This window comes from Aulostomus chinensis, chromosome 23 (genome assembly GCF_037954235.1).
Source record: "Aulostomus chinensis isolate RoL2024-O1b breed Wild chromosome 23, RoL_Achi_v1.0, whole genome shotgun sequence".
In the NCBI taxonomy this organism is placed as follows: Eukaryota; Metazoa; Chordata; class Actinopteri; order Syngnathiformes; family Aulostomidae; genus Aulostomus; species Aulostomus chinensis.
Window position 1 is genome coordinate 11,780,903 of NC_141342.1, and position 14,090 is coordinate 11,794,992.

Here is a 14,090-nt window from a genome sequence, read left to right on the forward strand (position 1 = left end):
ATACTTATGGAGTACAGAGGAATCTGCTCGTCTGATAACACACCAGCAGCCACTAAAGATCACTTAAACACGTAATCCACATCTGACCTGCAGCACTGCGCACGACTGAATACCTCAAATGATGCACAAACAGAAACAAAAACTTGCATTGTTACGGTGCGTATTTCACATTGCAGTGATAACATACATTAAAAAAACCATATATATATATATATATATATGTATATGTGTGTGTGTGTGTGTGTGTGTGTGTGTGTGTGTGTGTGTGTGTGTGTGTGTGTGTGAGTGTGTGTGGCAGTGATGTAACTGGAGTGGAGTATTTAAAATGTCTGCCCTGAACAGAAGTTAATCACCACCGTTGTGCGTTTACAGTTTAAATGCCTATCAAAATAAAAGTTATTCCACGTGTGAGTTGGCACTAAAATGTAATACTGGGTGATGCATTTATTCCACATGTATGAACAGCCTCAGCAGAGTACTACAATCGTTTGTTGCTGTAGAAAACATTATGAGTACATTTTTAAATACCTGGTGTCACACTTATAGGAAGCAAGATGGCGGGAAATGAAATCTACCCTTCCTCTGACACTTCATACATCATTTTTATATTTTCTTGAAAAATCTGAAAATATTCAGGATTCTCACTGGCGTCAAAATATATTGCTTTCATTCACAATACCAAGTGCTTTCTCACAAACGTGTAGTTCCTCCTGATAAAATATGTCACTTTTTCAATTCGGGTTTATGATGATGTGTTTTCAGTGGTTTGCAACAAATAAAACATTGAAATACTACTAAAAATCAATTACTGAAATTTGTTAATTTGTTATTGACTCTCCCACATGCCCATCACACAGAAAATATACAAACATAAATACAGATGCATATCAGTAGAAAAAAATCCCCACTGAGCTGTCTCTTGAATGTCATAAGGCTTGCTGTAAAATATGTTCCAGAGCAGAGCGTCTCGTTTTTCCACACGTCACTATGTATCAATAACAGCTGCACACCTTCCCTTCAGCATCCATTTCCCTGGAGCGACCATCTACTGGTCTTTCTTCACTTCAGGTCGACTCGCTTCCATTTTGATGGGCTCTTTCTGGTTGGGGCCCATCAACTGTAGCAAGTCGTGCAGGGCTTTGCTGATTTGAGCGGCAAACTTATGGGCGTCCTGGAAGAGGGAACGAATAAGGAAGAGACATTATTAAATTACCTGAGCTCAGCATGAGGGAGGACCTGACTGTTCTTTGCTGGGCTGTTGATCGAACTTACAGTATCTGGACATGAGTGTTTGCAGGAGATATGGAAGTTAATCATGTTTTCACCCAAAATGTAGTAAGACACCCCGTAACCGTCATCCGCCACCTGAAAAAGAAACAGGGGAAAAAAAACAAAAACAAACTTGATTACAGATCAAATTCCTTAAAAGGAAAACTTGCTGTTTTGCCTGTGAAGCACACTGACCGGGCCGAAGCCCCCTCCGCAGGAGATGTACTCTGGATGGTTAACCAAGTCAAACAGCTCCACCTGCTGGACTGAGGTCTGACTGGTGGACAGCCTCCAGGGCTCTGATAGCACCTGACAGAACCGGGGGGAAACTCAGCATCAGTCGGCTGTGCATCTAACGAGATAACTGGGCATTATGGAGGAAAAACAAGAATAAACCTCTTTTAAGAAAGGGGACTCGACTCCAAGGTATTTGGACACCACATAGAGGCAGAAGAGGTGTCTGTCGATGCCAGCTCCGGTCATTGCCAAGCGGTAGAGTTGCTGGTGCTTTTCTGTGGCCGAGCGGAACAAGCGCCTGCACACATCTGCTGTCTGGGGGGAAAGGCAGGACATTAAAAATAGATATCTGGTTCTTTATTGGCTCGTGCTACGCTGCTCCATCAGGTTCCGTGAAAATTGGCCCTGCAACAAACACACCAACAGACGACAGTTAAAAAGCGTCTCTCTTGGTCTCACCTCTCTACCCTCAAGCGCTCTGACGAAGGCACTGCTTTCATTGGTGCAGGAGCGAACAGTCTCAGTCCTGCCCTCCCTGAACAGGCGGGTCATGGAGGCTTCATACGTCAAGCAGAACATCCCCCGCTCCTAACATACATGTTAGACAATTTTGACAGATGTAAATGAGACTGTTTGGACAAGGTTTTCCCTATAAATCTCTAATTCAGTTAATTGGATTTAACATTAAACAACAACAAAAAAATCAACGTGCTGACAAAAGGGAGTGTACAAATTTGAACCAGATCACCCAGTGCAGATGTAAACTTCCTTTAATTTAATACTGATTCATCGTGTCGAGAGCGGGTCCAGGCTCACCCTGTAGTAGGCCAGCTGAAGAGCCATCTGAATGAAGGCATCTGGGCTCACTCGACATTTCTTGACCTTTCCTTTACCGAAGTCTCGGAAGTTCAACACATGAAAGTCAATGTCATCGGCCAGAGATTGGGCTACCGCCAGAGACTCAGATATCTGCTCCTCACACTGAAAAACACACACGGACGCACGTGCGCACACACACACGTGCGCACACACACACACAGTTGATATGATGACACAAATAACCGCTCAGGTATGAATAAAGAAAGGAATACCACCTATATACATTCCCTACATGTTACATGAATATGATTTACACCAGATGTAACAACTGGCTTAATCTTTTTGCATCACGTGCTCCATTTAACTATAAAGACAGTGGTTAAAGCAATCAGATCCCGGCAGTTTATACAACTGAAAAAATTCAGGATTTTTGTAAATATATTTACTCACTTTCTCACCAAGTTGGATTTAAAAAACTTCCACAAGTCTTATGTCTGAACTCTAAATATAAATGCAGAGGCAGCAGGCCATTAGCCTGGCTGGAATCTGAGCACTGTAGGGTTGCCAGGCAACCACAACTCATTTGTTTTTACATACTTTTGTATGCACAGTAGAAACAGATTGCACGAATGTTAATTGTTCAATTGGTCTTCTTTTAACAGAACACAGCAAGGTGATTTCTTTTCCTTCAGGTAAAAGAATCTGAACAGAGGGTAGGTGACATAAACATGCTCTTAAAGGGGTCGTGTGTGATGGGCTGAACAGGCTAGCAACACTATGTCTTGTGTATGGATGAAGAGTAGCACGAAGCCCCCATGAGCTTGTTCATATCGCCCACAAATTCAACCTTCAGTGGGAATTATGAAGTTCGCTAACCGCATAGAAAAAAAAAAAAAGAAGACATGAGGAAACTGAATGATTGAAAAACTAACTTCTGCAGGAATTTCCCAGTTGAGCTTCTGTGGCCGTGGTAGTGATGAATCAACATCTCCTTTGCAGTGACCCTCTGCATTGTAACCCAGCTGGAAGCAGTCAGTGGCCAGGACGTACTGAAAACACACAACAATTACAAGTCAAAGGCTCAAAAAAAGAGTTCGCAACCTTCCGGCCTTTCATGTTACTAACCTCCCATAAGTGTGCTACCACGGGTGCATCGGCCCAAGAGTGCTCAGCATTTATACCACTCTTGCCATTCTTGAAGAAAACAACGGAGAAGGACTTGTCAAACCACCTGCAAGACAACCAAGATGATGGCTGTAAAGTGTAGGAGACATTTTAACTCGCACACGTTGGCAGGGCACGTTTCAGCACCGAGTTCCATTACCTGTCGTAACATTTCCCGTGCAACAAGCACTTAGCATAGCGGTCCAAACTAGCAGATGGGTTATCTCCCATCATGCCCTGCTCATCATCGTCTAGGGTCACGAAGAAGGCAGCTTTCTCAATGCAGTCCAGGGAGCGTTTGTTGACACCGCTGCTGAAATGCTCCATCCTGGCTTTAGCCCATGGAATTCTGGGAAAGGATGACATTACATTAAAGACGCTGGCTCATTCAAATTAAACAGTGACGGCTTTTCATTCTGACCTTTCACCAGCTGTCAGAGCTCCGAGATTTGCTTCTCCTTTGGAAGGAGCAGACGTGTCGTCAAGGATTCTCTGAATTTGGAATTCAATCTCCCTGGGTGACAGGAGTCTGCCCGCCTGATAAGCCCTGACTCTGAAGTAGCGTCCTCTGTGGTAGACCACGATGTAGTCGCTGTCCTGCCAATGCTGCACCGTGTCTTCCAGCGCCACAGGAAGATGGACAATGGCAGAGGGGAAAGAACAGATGTGACGTTAATAAGGGAAGAGGCAGATGGACTTCTTTCAGTCAAAGAGAGAACACTAGAAATTATGCAATAATTCAAAATCTTTAGGGTTGCGTTACACATCAGCTTCAGTCATTTCTGTAGGTTGCAGGCCCAACAACAATGGGCCTGCAACCTACAAAGTGACCTGAACCACATCGAACAGGAACAACTACAATGAAGGGAAGCTGAAATAGGCGCTAGAAGCTCTGCTGACTCTATGAAGCCTCAATTATACTCAAACAGGTGCACACTGACTGCAGTACGGAAGCACTGTGCCGCATGTTGCTTTAAACCTGTTTGCAGTCAGTTTCTCCTGCATCAACACTCAAGCCAGCTGATGTAAACAGAAGATCATGAGACTCGCAGAGCACAACAGTCAGAAACACAAAGCAGAACAGACCTGATGATCCACTGTGATCAAATCTGATGATTTACATATCGAAACACTTAAAACAACAGCCTGCTGGCAGATTTCCATCTCTGACAGCTTCTCTGATGACTGACATGCTTGTGGGTTTAGATCACATTCAGTTCGTGCTGTATGTCTTATTTTGCCAGTTTGTGAACACAATATTTCCTTTATATTCCACATTTCAGCACATTATCCATTTGATTGGACGACTCTCTTTTCGCTTTGTCAAACTGTACCAATGAATTTGATCCAAAAAAGGGACCTAAAATAACAATATCCACAAAAACGTCTTCCAGCACATGTGCAGTTAGAGCCTCTGTTTGTTGACGAGACTGAAGGTCACAACAATGTGACCTCAATCCAGAACATTCACAAAGATCAATTCGCGCATATGGAAAAATGTCCAGGAACTGTTCAAAATACCCTCGGCGCATGTGGCTCAACAATACAGCCTCTGCTGCCAGACTGAAAAGGATGCATGCCGTTGTAATATATAAGTAACTGTTAAAATAATCATAAAATAAAGGAAAGCTGAATAGTTGTGGTCTGATCCATGAAACATCAGTACCATCACAATACAACTCCACGTTTAGCATTTCACGCTCACTTAGTATTGTACCAAATGAGATGGCTTTAATAATAACAACTGGAGAACTGAAGACATGAGAAGCTTGACAGAGTTAAAGGATACAGTTTGTGTATCTTTTAATCGGAAAAAAATCATAAGCGAAGTATCCAGAAGCTCGCGTAGGAATGTGAGGGACTATAAACATAGGTTTTATGGTCCAACTGTAATTGTAGACTAGTAGGAATGTTGCATACTGGATTGGTCTGGTTAGTAAGTATAAATACTACCTTTTAGTGCTCCGGGGATTCGACAAGTGTCAAACATCCTCTCAAACTGATAGGAACAGCAAGGAACTGCAGACCTCAACAACCACTGAGTAGGAAAAAGGAAGGATGGACCAAAGCAAAGTAAGGTAATGAGAGAGAGAAAGAGAGAGAGACAGACAGACAGAGAGAGGAAACCACAAAATAGATAAAGAATATTTGAAGAAATTCAAAAAGGAGGGTAGAATAAAAAGATGAGAAAACAAAATGTGTGGGAAGAAAAAAGTAGACGTTAGTTAGAGACAGATGCAGTCCATCAGAGACCCAGACAGACCTGATACAAGACCAGAAGCACAGAGACGGACAGAGATGAGAGGATGGGCTGTACAGCAGGTGTATGACTCAGTGAATCACAGACAGCCTTGCTTCAGGGAAACGTGCACACACACACATACACTCACAACATCGTTCACACAATTTACCATCCCACACATCAACTCCAAAGGGCTCGAACACCTTGAGTGTGCCTCATCATGTTTGTGTGTTAGAATCGCTTGCTTTGCAGCTTGTTGATGTGAATTTTCAGATATCTCCGTGAACATGGCATTGCTGGGGTGTGTGTCTATGTGTGTCAGTCTCTTTACCGGTCTCCTCTCCAGGAGTGCGTGTGGTGTTGAATATCCTCTCACACTGAGCTGCACACAGAGGAATGACAGTGCCTGGTATACGACTCTGGGAGAGGAGGAGACCAAGGCAAGGGCACAGGAGGAGAGAATAGAGGAGGCACACAGGCACACGAGGGGGGGGGGGGTAACAGAGGGAGGTAAATACATAAAAGTAGAAAAAAATCAGGAAGAGGTTGACAAGAGGTAGGGGTGAGAGATGAGGATGGTATGAGAACTTGAGAGTCATGTCTTCACATACACATGAATATGACATAAATCAATGGAGATGATCAACACACAGGCGGTCTGTAACCTATAGATTATTTACCATTAAAACAACTGACAAGTCGTGTGTGATGAATAATGCACGTCTGCACGGCTACACTCACAGGTTTCAGCTCTTCTTTGTTAAGTTTGCGGCGGTATAGAAAGAATGCGTGGATGCTGTTACCCGCTCGAGCAGCTTGAATGGGGGTGGGTGTCACATACAAGAAGTCCTGGGGAGAGGAAATAGAAAGGAAAAGAAGAAAAAAAAAAGGATGTCAGGAGGAGGATAAACATCCTCCTAAGAGGAAGAGTAAACATTATCGGTACACATGACAGGATTAGAGAACCAGGATCGTGAGGCCACAGGTTTGAGTCCCTCATGGGAGTGTGTAAGCATCTTACACAGATGCTCCTGCGAAGGCTGTCACCAGTCATAATTATTTAAGTAAAGAATCATTACCTAACATCTTTTGCAAAGTCATACTGATGTTCAGTTCTCCTCAAGAGAGCAAATAATGATCACAAATGTATTGAATTTAAATTCAGGGTTCGCAATCAGCAAAACATCCCTATCTGCAGGAATTGGTCTTTTTTTTTTTTACATTTAAGAATCAGTCTGATGGCCTCTCTGGTAAAGACACAATGAGGTGACGACACATTCACAATTTCTGTTGTGTTTTTCAGAAGGTTAAATACGATATAAGCTTGATTTTATTAAGATACCAACATCAGAAAATACTGAACATAATCAAAAAATCTAATATCGCCACTTAAAGTGAAATTTTTTTATGAACTGAATAAATTGGGTACGTGTCTCGTGTTGTCAGTATCTGTACCCAGTTCAGATGTTCCCAATCCAATATCACAAAAAAACAATGTCACCTTTGAAAAGGGTTTATTTAATTAAATCTGAATCTCTACGACGTAAACAGACTCAAACATCTTTGTAATAGATGCTACATGACAAGAGGAAACAGAAAGTAGTATTCACTTCTTCAAAGAGGTATAAAACTCCGAACAATCAGAGAGAAAAGGGCTCACAGCAAGGCCACTCTTGGATTTAAAATTCTTCCCAAACCTCCACGACAAAGCAACACTGAGCAGGTAAAACTGTTGCCATAGTGCTCGGTCGAGTTAGACAGAGAAAGTAACAGTCGAGGCGAATAAGCGGGGAGCTCTGGCTGCAGGCAACAGGGCTTGAAGTTAAACATTCGCATACACGGCCCACACCGTCCTGTTACATCATACAGGTGAAGCTGTATGAATATAAAGTAGACTGCTGTTGAAAGTACAAATACATAATCGGTTTACTTTCCTCGGAGGACTTAAACTGGTTTGACAGGTCAGTCTGATACGAATAGACAGATTTCCTCTCCTCAAGCCAAACACAAATGTAGCTTTCTGGATCTTAGAGGAAGGGAACAAAAATCATTCAGCTATTCAGATTTTCCTACCATGCCGTAGTAGTTACTGTTGACCATTATTGGGCTTCGTCCCCGTAGGTAGACATATTCCTCCCACCAGTCACTAACCTACAAAACACATGCAGTCACATTATTCGCATATTCATATAGAATAAATAATGCAGAGCACAGACACTCACAAAGACCATACATTGTTAATGGAATTTTGAACATTTCAAGTAGCAGCCGGCAGCGTTGTGGTCAAGCACTTACGTAGTTGGCAGCCCACAGAGATTTGAGTTTGAGGTACCACTGCAGTCGATTACCCAGGCTGCTCTCAAACTCAGCAGCCAGTTTGGTCATCCGTTCATATTTGGTATCATCCATAAGCGGACGCACCGACTCCAAATACTACACAAGAAAGATGTGGTTAATAAAATGGGAATCAACTGAAAGAAAGCAAGCAGCATTCAGCGGTGAAGGGAAAGAAAAAAGTAGCTCTGGCTCATTTCCAGAGGTGATATGCAACCGCATCTGATTGGACTTACGCAACAGTAAATCTCACCCACACTTTCCCTGCTCTCTTGTCTTGTCATCTATCCAATACATCTCCCTTTAGAAGGATTAATACTTTACATTCTAAAACATTTTAAATGACAAACAAAAAGGAGATCAGGTGCATCTATGATGTGAGAAAGACGTGACCCATCTGTTCTGTGGTCGGTTATCAGTGTGTTGCCATTTCCTTTGCTTCATATGGCATCTTACCCTCTTGATTGTGTCCTTGACAGTAGGCACAGGCAGGTTTGGCAGTGAACCCTGGTAGCTGTAGAGCAGAGGCTTCCTGCCAGAAAAGATCCGCACCAGTGCCTGGTGTATACAAACAAGCATCCACAGTGTTTTTCCAAATGTTATGAGGCTTAAGAATCATTGAATAGAAATTAAACACACACAACCCCCCCCCCCCTCCCCACACACACACACACACTCTTTCTTCATGTACATCTCCAGTTCACCCTGAAAAGCTCAAGTGGATTCACATTCTCATCCGTCTTGCCATCTGTATTAGACCTGGACTCCTGAAAAGAGCTGATATTTAACCATATTATTGTGTAAAATCCTGAGAGGACTAATTTAACTGTAAAATTACTTTGTTTTTCTTTATTGAAAAGATACAGGTATATCATTAAACCAAAGAAATTAAAAAAGAAAAAAAAAAGACAAGGAGATAAAAAGGGTGCCGCTGACCACCCAGACTTTAGTGGTGGTGGACATCTTGCCATGCTGCTCGAACATCCAGCGATGGTAGGAGAGGAGCTGTTTGAGGCAGAGGCGCATGGTGAAGATGAGCAAGAGCCACAGCATGGTGCTGAAGAGCACCGCTGACACCACCGCCTGGCACTGGGTGCTCATAGACTGGCTGAGAATTGTGGGAGCAGGAAAAGAAAAGAACAGTGAGTGTAACGAATGCATCATTAAATCGTGAATGTGTTCAACCGTCCTAAGACATGCTGCTGTGCATTCATGCTAAATGAGGTGGGAAATGCTGAGGAGCATCTGTTTATAGTTCATTCAAGCTAGGCTGAGCTTACCTGACTGGCAGGTGCTCCTGTATCTTGGCTATGAGTCCCATGGAGGGGTCAGAGCGGGTGTACATAGTAGCCAGGATTGCTATGACCACAAAGAGCCAGGAGGACGGGCTGGCGGGATACACCCCCGTTATCACGCTGTTCTGTTCATGCGAGAGAGGAAGAGAGTGACTTGAAATCCGCTTCGGTCTAATTCTTTACTTCGGATCGTCTTAACTTCAGTTAGAAAGACCTCATCCACGCAACAAATTCTTAAGAATGGAACCGTTTCAAACAACTGTTTCTCAGCAGGAGACATTAAAAAAAAAAATTGTGGACATAAAGCCAAACAAAAACATATTTTGAGGTTAGGAGATAAAACATGTTCCATGAATATAAGTATTCAAAGCCCAAAATACACATTTTTCCTTGATTTGATTTCTTTTTATTTACAGCCTCAAGATATAACTTTTTACCTCAATTTACTTATTACATTTCTTTGAACAAGTTATATCTTGTGGCCTCATTATTTCTGTCTCTCGAAGTCAAAAAAAAAAAAAAAAAAACACTCCAGGGCTGCAAAAGGACATGAGGGTATACAGTATTCATACACCCTCATACAGAGCGTGCGGCATTCATTATTGATTGATGATACCACATTACGACGGAATAACACTCACTTCAGCAGTGCCCTGTTTCACTTTCATGTTTCAAAGATGTCATAGCGTGAATATAAAAGAATTCTCCGGAACCTTATGCAGACATATTTAGCTGGGAGGGGACAGGTAATATTACCGCCTCGTGTCAGCATGAACAGTGAGCCGTTCTTAACACTTGGCTATAAGTGTGTGTAGCTACCGCAGGAGCAAGTCCTAAAAAGAACAGGGAAATAAATCAACAGTATTTGTTGTTAAAAGCCAAATGCACATTTAGAATCATGAGTAACATATTTACTGACGTATTCATGATGGGTGATTGTCTATTTGATTTAGGTGAAAGGTTTCATGTCGTATTCAAGTTTTTTGGTCATCTTGTACTTTGTACAGTACAAAGCACTGAAATTGGACTTTCCTGGGTTAGATCACTTTATTTAAAGCACTTGCTGATTATACATTTGTTAAGAGGCTCTTAAACGTGTGTAGCTTCTACAGGGGAAAGCTAAAACACCTCTAAAAGAACATTATACTGGAATTCCACTGAAGCAGGTGCAGGTGCTGACATGCAGTGAAGAGGAAAAGCGCGAATAAGGAACAGGAAGAGGTCTGATGTAAAGCGTGAAAACACTCAAGAGCGGAGGCACCTTTAGTCTAATGATACGCTTCTTCCAAGAACGAAGACCAGAACGGTAGATCTCGGTAAGGGCCTGGTGGGACAGCTGCAGATCGATGCCCTCCGGGGTGACTGTAAACTGGAAGGCCACAGCCTGGTGGGCTTCTGCCATGATTACTGTGCATGGAGTGATGGATGGAAGAAGAGATGGAGGAAAAACAGAGGAAGCCATTAGAAAAAAGAAATGATTGACTGATGTAAGAAGAGGGAGTGCCCGGCATGTAAAAGCTCAAAAAATAAAACCCTAATCATGAGTCACATCACAAGACTACACTGAAAACCGCATGATGGAATGTTTCAAAAGCTGATTTTTAGATCATAAAGGATCCTTTTAATAAAGGAGCACAGAGAACTGTCAACAAGAACAAATAAACAAAGCCATTATTATAAAATAGCCTGTAGCAAATTACATTCTACGAAGTTAATGGCAGAAAAACAGTGTCATAATGAGACTTGATGACTCATCACACTAATGATAACTTATTAAATAAACGTATAACTATACACTGGTATTTTAAGGAGATATGCATGTTATGAATTCATTGAAATGTAAAAGTCAGTTTGAAATTGATAAAAGTTGATGGGGAAAACACTGACTAGCAGCTGACGCCACTGGGTATTTTGGTTTAGGTCAATTACTGCTTCTCTCCTAACAAAGGGAATTGATTATCCTCCACAAATAGGCTATGGATTTTGCCCCAAGGTTTAGTCACTCATGCTGCATCCCCCCCCCATGTAGGAAATGTCTGCTCTTGTTGTGTTGTTGTTGTGTAAAACACACATATTCCCTCATCGTTCCAAGGGTCCAGTTAGGTTCTGCTTCTAAGGTCACATCACGCAGAAATGATTGACGCTTTGTGGCCACTTCCACGCTCTTGCAATTATACGCCCATCGTGCATCAACTGGCCACCTCTGTACTCATGCCCATCAGGCTGCAGCAACCGTAAGGTACCCACCCCCTATTATACCCCTTCGCCCACACTGCTCATCTCCCTTTTTCCACTCAGCCACCTGTGACTTGGATCTTCAGACAAGTTTTGTGAGCATCCAGGGTTTAGCATCACAACATTGTGGTGAGGGTGACCGCTCCCTCTGCGCTGAACAGAAGCTGGCACCTCAGGGTGAATATGGAGATGGCAAGGCTATGAGAAGGACGACACCGTGTATCTCTTCCCTGTCAGCCATCAGCAGCTTCAGCTGTGGATACTGCACAACCACCACCGCTTCCAGACACAGGGGTCTTGAGGATACCCAACACACATGCTCCTTCCACCTCCAGGGTTTTTATATCATTCTCTGGGCCTGGACTCACCCTAATACACGCTACAGGTCTTCTAGTTGGGGTTGGTGTCAATAACCACTGGCTCCTTTCAGACGTCATGTCAGCCAAGAGGGAGGGGATTGCTAGTGCTGCACCCAAATAAGTCCTTCTGGCCCAAAACCTGCTGTTTAGTTCCAGAACAAATCTTTTGAAGGTGTTCTTCCCTCCTCCTCTGCTCTGAGTTCGCTTCTGTAACGTTCAGTAGCTTCAAATCCAAAACCATTTACTGTGTTTCTGCTGAAATTATTGGAGCTGCACAAAAAATACACACATCAATTCTCACTGCAGAAGGCAACATTTGCACCCAGGGTCTGCATATCCTCAACACATAACTATGAATTAAACTCAACGACACACCCGTCTCGTCCGACTCTTTCCGGAAGGATACGTTACAGCTGATTAGCTGGGAGGGCAAAAACCTTTCACCATTGCCAAAGTGAAGCCTGGCATGACAGGTAAACAGCAGCCAAGCAGGTGAGAGGGCTCAGCTGCAGTCAAGAGTGGCCTTGTTTAAACAAGCCAGTGTCTTATCACACTTGTTTTATGACAGGGATGCACAAACAGTGAAATTCCAGGTCGGTGACATTTTAAACAGTTATATGGCCGGTAGCCGATTTTTTTTTCTTTGTTTGTTTTTGCCTGTACTTATGGATATATTTTGTTTATGATGTTTTTGTCGATTTTTATTTCAGGATAAATATCAGCCGATATGCATCGGCAATATCCCGGTGCAGCCCTTTTCCTCTGCAGTTCACAGGCAGAAAATTATGACAAACATTCATAAAATTAATAAATCAGGCCTATGATGGGACAACTTCCTTAATGGGAGCAAAGAACACATCCGTCACCGAAAATAGTGAAGTTGAAGTCACTGCCCGGATCTCTCTGCCCAGATTGGAAGTCGAAAATCTATTTGACGATTTAAGTATTAACACAAAAAAAAAGTTTACTCGGTCGTGCACAGACGAAAAATTAACGTTGGATTCCGTAGTAGAGACAGGAATAAACACCTTTACTCGCCCACCAGTGTCAGCCTCCCATCGTGACAGAAACACCCACACCAGTGCTAGCTAACATATCAGTTTATCAATTTATTAATAATCATAAAAGCCAGACCTTTATTCTCTTCACTACGGTAGCTTTAGGTTTGATAATTAAGGCTAACTGCTTCCATGTGTGTTACACGACATTTAGCTTCCTAATATTTAAATTAAGTCACGGTTCAGTTAAATGTGTGTCAACGAGCTTTGAATTCATCAGGAAGTGGAAACATTTGCCAGCGGTGAATGAAAAGGGTAAATCAAGCTAACACATCACCAATAAACATGGAAGCCAGGAGAACTGGAACTAGCCGAGCGCCCAGCCCATTGGAGTTAGCTTACATTAAAGACGGTCACTGGAATATACGACTCTTTGTGGCTCCGTTACAACGCATTACGTAATAACCATGTTAACATACCTGCTGTCGATAACAGGAGGGGGAATTTCAAGTAGCCAGAGAAGCGCAAGCCGTTTTTTAACTTCTGATATCGACACAGGCGGCTGTTGTGTACCGGACCGTCGGCCCTCCTCCACGAGTGATGTGTCGCGCGAACGAATCGCTGGAAAGCACGAATCTTTCTGGTGAACATATTGCACTAAGTCACGTCCTGAAACGACCCGTTCGCTTCAAAGTTCAGATGAGCTTAATTCATAATTGAGCCAGGGGTGGGATTCAGGAGTCTGCATGCACAGACAGTCGCGTTTTCTCTCAATCGTTTTCATCCTTTGAGTTGTTGATTCGCTGACCTCAACAGAATATCAACATCTGAAATGTTTACTGCAAACCAAATAATTTGCAACAGTGTTTTTTGTTGTTGTTTTTTGTCTGTTGAGTTCACGCAATAGGTTTCGTCTCGTCACAAACGAGCTCTCAGATCTACGGTAAGTGAACAAGTTGGAAAACAAATCTTTCGAACAACTCTTTTAAGAGAACAGAATCTGGTGATTCAAATGAACGATAAAGCTCACTCCCCTCTGGTGAACAACTGTACTACAGATGCTCGCCTGGATGGTTCTTACTCTGCCTGCAGGACTTAAGGAATTCTCTTTGGCATCTATCATGGTGACTTTACTGGT

At 42.8% G+C, this 14,090-nt stretch overlaps 1 protein-coding gene across 2 annotated transcripts; it reads right to left on the reverse strand.

The window, feature by feature from the left end:
• Positions 1–226: 226 nt before the first annotated feature.
• On the reverse strand, positions 227–13,586 carry LOC147239563 (carnitine O-palmitoyltransferase 1, liver isoform). Of its 2 annotated transcripts, none has more exons than XM_086196430.1 (19): positions 13,432–13,586; positions 10,622–10,767; positions 9,346–9,485; positions 9,002–9,173; positions 8,522–8,623; positions 8,027–8,164; positions 7,805–7,882; positions 6,473–6,580; positions 5,443–5,527; positions 3,911–4,106; positions 3,650–3,838; positions 3,451–3,556; positions 3,258–3,374; positions 2,323–2,487; positions 1,966–2,094; positions 1,666–1,821; positions 1,465–1,578; positions 1,273–1,365; positions 227–1,171 (listed from the first exon to the last, which is right to left on the reverse strand). In XM_086196430.1, the coding sequence occupies exons 2-19, from the start codon at positions 10,760–10,762 to the stop codon at positions 1,046–1,048; spliced, it is 2,355 nt and encodes a 784-aa protein (XP_086052556.1). In that variant the 5' UTR covers positions 10,763–10,767; positions 13,432–13,586; the 3' UTR covers positions 227–1,045. The 2 variants fall into 2 exon arrangements, with proteins under 2 accessions (XP_086052556.1, XP_086052555.1); XM_086196429.1 differs by lacking the exon at positions 5,443–5,527 and adding an exon at positions 6,063–6,150.
• Between the last annotated feature and the right edge of the window lie 504 nt (positions 13,587–14,090).

What these genes read in the sequence shown, in the direction of transcription:
- LOC147239563 (XM_086196429.1), bottom strand. Translation starts at nt 10,762, where the DNA reads ATGGCAGAAGCCCACCAGGCTGTGGCCTTCCAGTTTACAGTCACCCCG. An exon ending in CACTCCTGGAGAGGAGACCG is followed by an intron (nt 4,107 to 6,062) that starts GTAAAGAGACTG and finishes TGGCGCTGGAAG; the next exon opens with ACACGGTGCAGCATTGGCAG. An exon ending in CACGGGAAATGTTACGACAG is followed by an intron (nt 3,557 to 3,649) that starts GTAATGGAACTC and finishes GTTGTCTTGCAG; the next exon opens with GTGGTTTGACAAGTCCTTCT.